This window comes from Monoraphidium neglectum (assembly GCF_000611645.1).
Source record: "Monoraphidium neglectum strain SAG 48.87 unplaced genomic scaffold scaffold01211, whole genome shotgun sequence".
NCBI classification, from domain to species: domain Eukaryota; kingdom Viridiplantae; phylum Chlorophyta; class Chlorophyceae; order Sphaeropleales; family Selenastraceae; genus Monoraphidium; species Monoraphidium neglectum.
In genome coordinates this window covers 16,709-17,225 of record NW_014012417.1, presented here as the reverse complement: position 1 = coordinate 17,225, position 517 = coordinate 16,709, and the positions used below count along the sequence as shown (strand labels likewise).

The 517-nt window shown below is 74.3% G+C and overlaps 1 protein-coding gene across 1 annotated transcript in view; it reads left to right on the top strand.

The window, feature by feature from the left end:
• Positions 1–400: 400 nt before the first annotated feature.
• The window catches only part of MNEG_7045 (hypothetical protein), a gene marked incomplete at both ends in the record, with an annotated part of 5,036 nt that continues 4,919 nt past the window's right edge, over positions 401–517 (top strand). Inside the window, one exon of the mRNA XM_014044485.1 lies at positions 401–487. Within this exon, the coding sequence (XP_013899939.1) occupies positions 401–487 (87 nt within the window). The remainder of the gene's footprint in view (positions 488–517) is intronic.

Genomic DNA, 517 nt, shown 5'->3' with positions numbered 1-517 from the left:
CCCGCGGGCGGCGCTGACGCGGCGTGAGCGCGCCGCGCGCGACGCGGGCCGTCTGTCGGCAGTCGCGGCCGCCGCGGGGGCGCCTTTCTGGGCGACGGTTGCTGCCCAGAAGGGCGTCTCCAACGCCGCCATCATCGCGAGCCTTGACACCATATGGAAAGACGCCGTCTCCGCGTTCGCCGCAGAGCAGCGCGGCGCCGCTGCCGACGCCGACGCGCGCGCGGCCGCGGAGCTGTTTGGCGGGTGCCTGGCGCACGCGGCCGGGCTGGCCACCGCCTTCGGGTACCCCCACGTGCGCCAGGCTCTGCTGGCGGAATTCCTGGAGTCGCGCCTGATTGCCGGCGGCGGCGCGCCCCCGCCCGGCGCCGGGCCGGCTGCGGTCGTCGAGGCCAATATCGCGATGCGGCTGGCGTTTTCAAGGGTTGCTGCTGACCTGGCGCCAGAGTTTGGGCTTGAGCAAGCAGTCAAGGCGGTGTCAGCTGCACAAGTGCGAGCGGCCCGCGCTGGTGACGGCCCC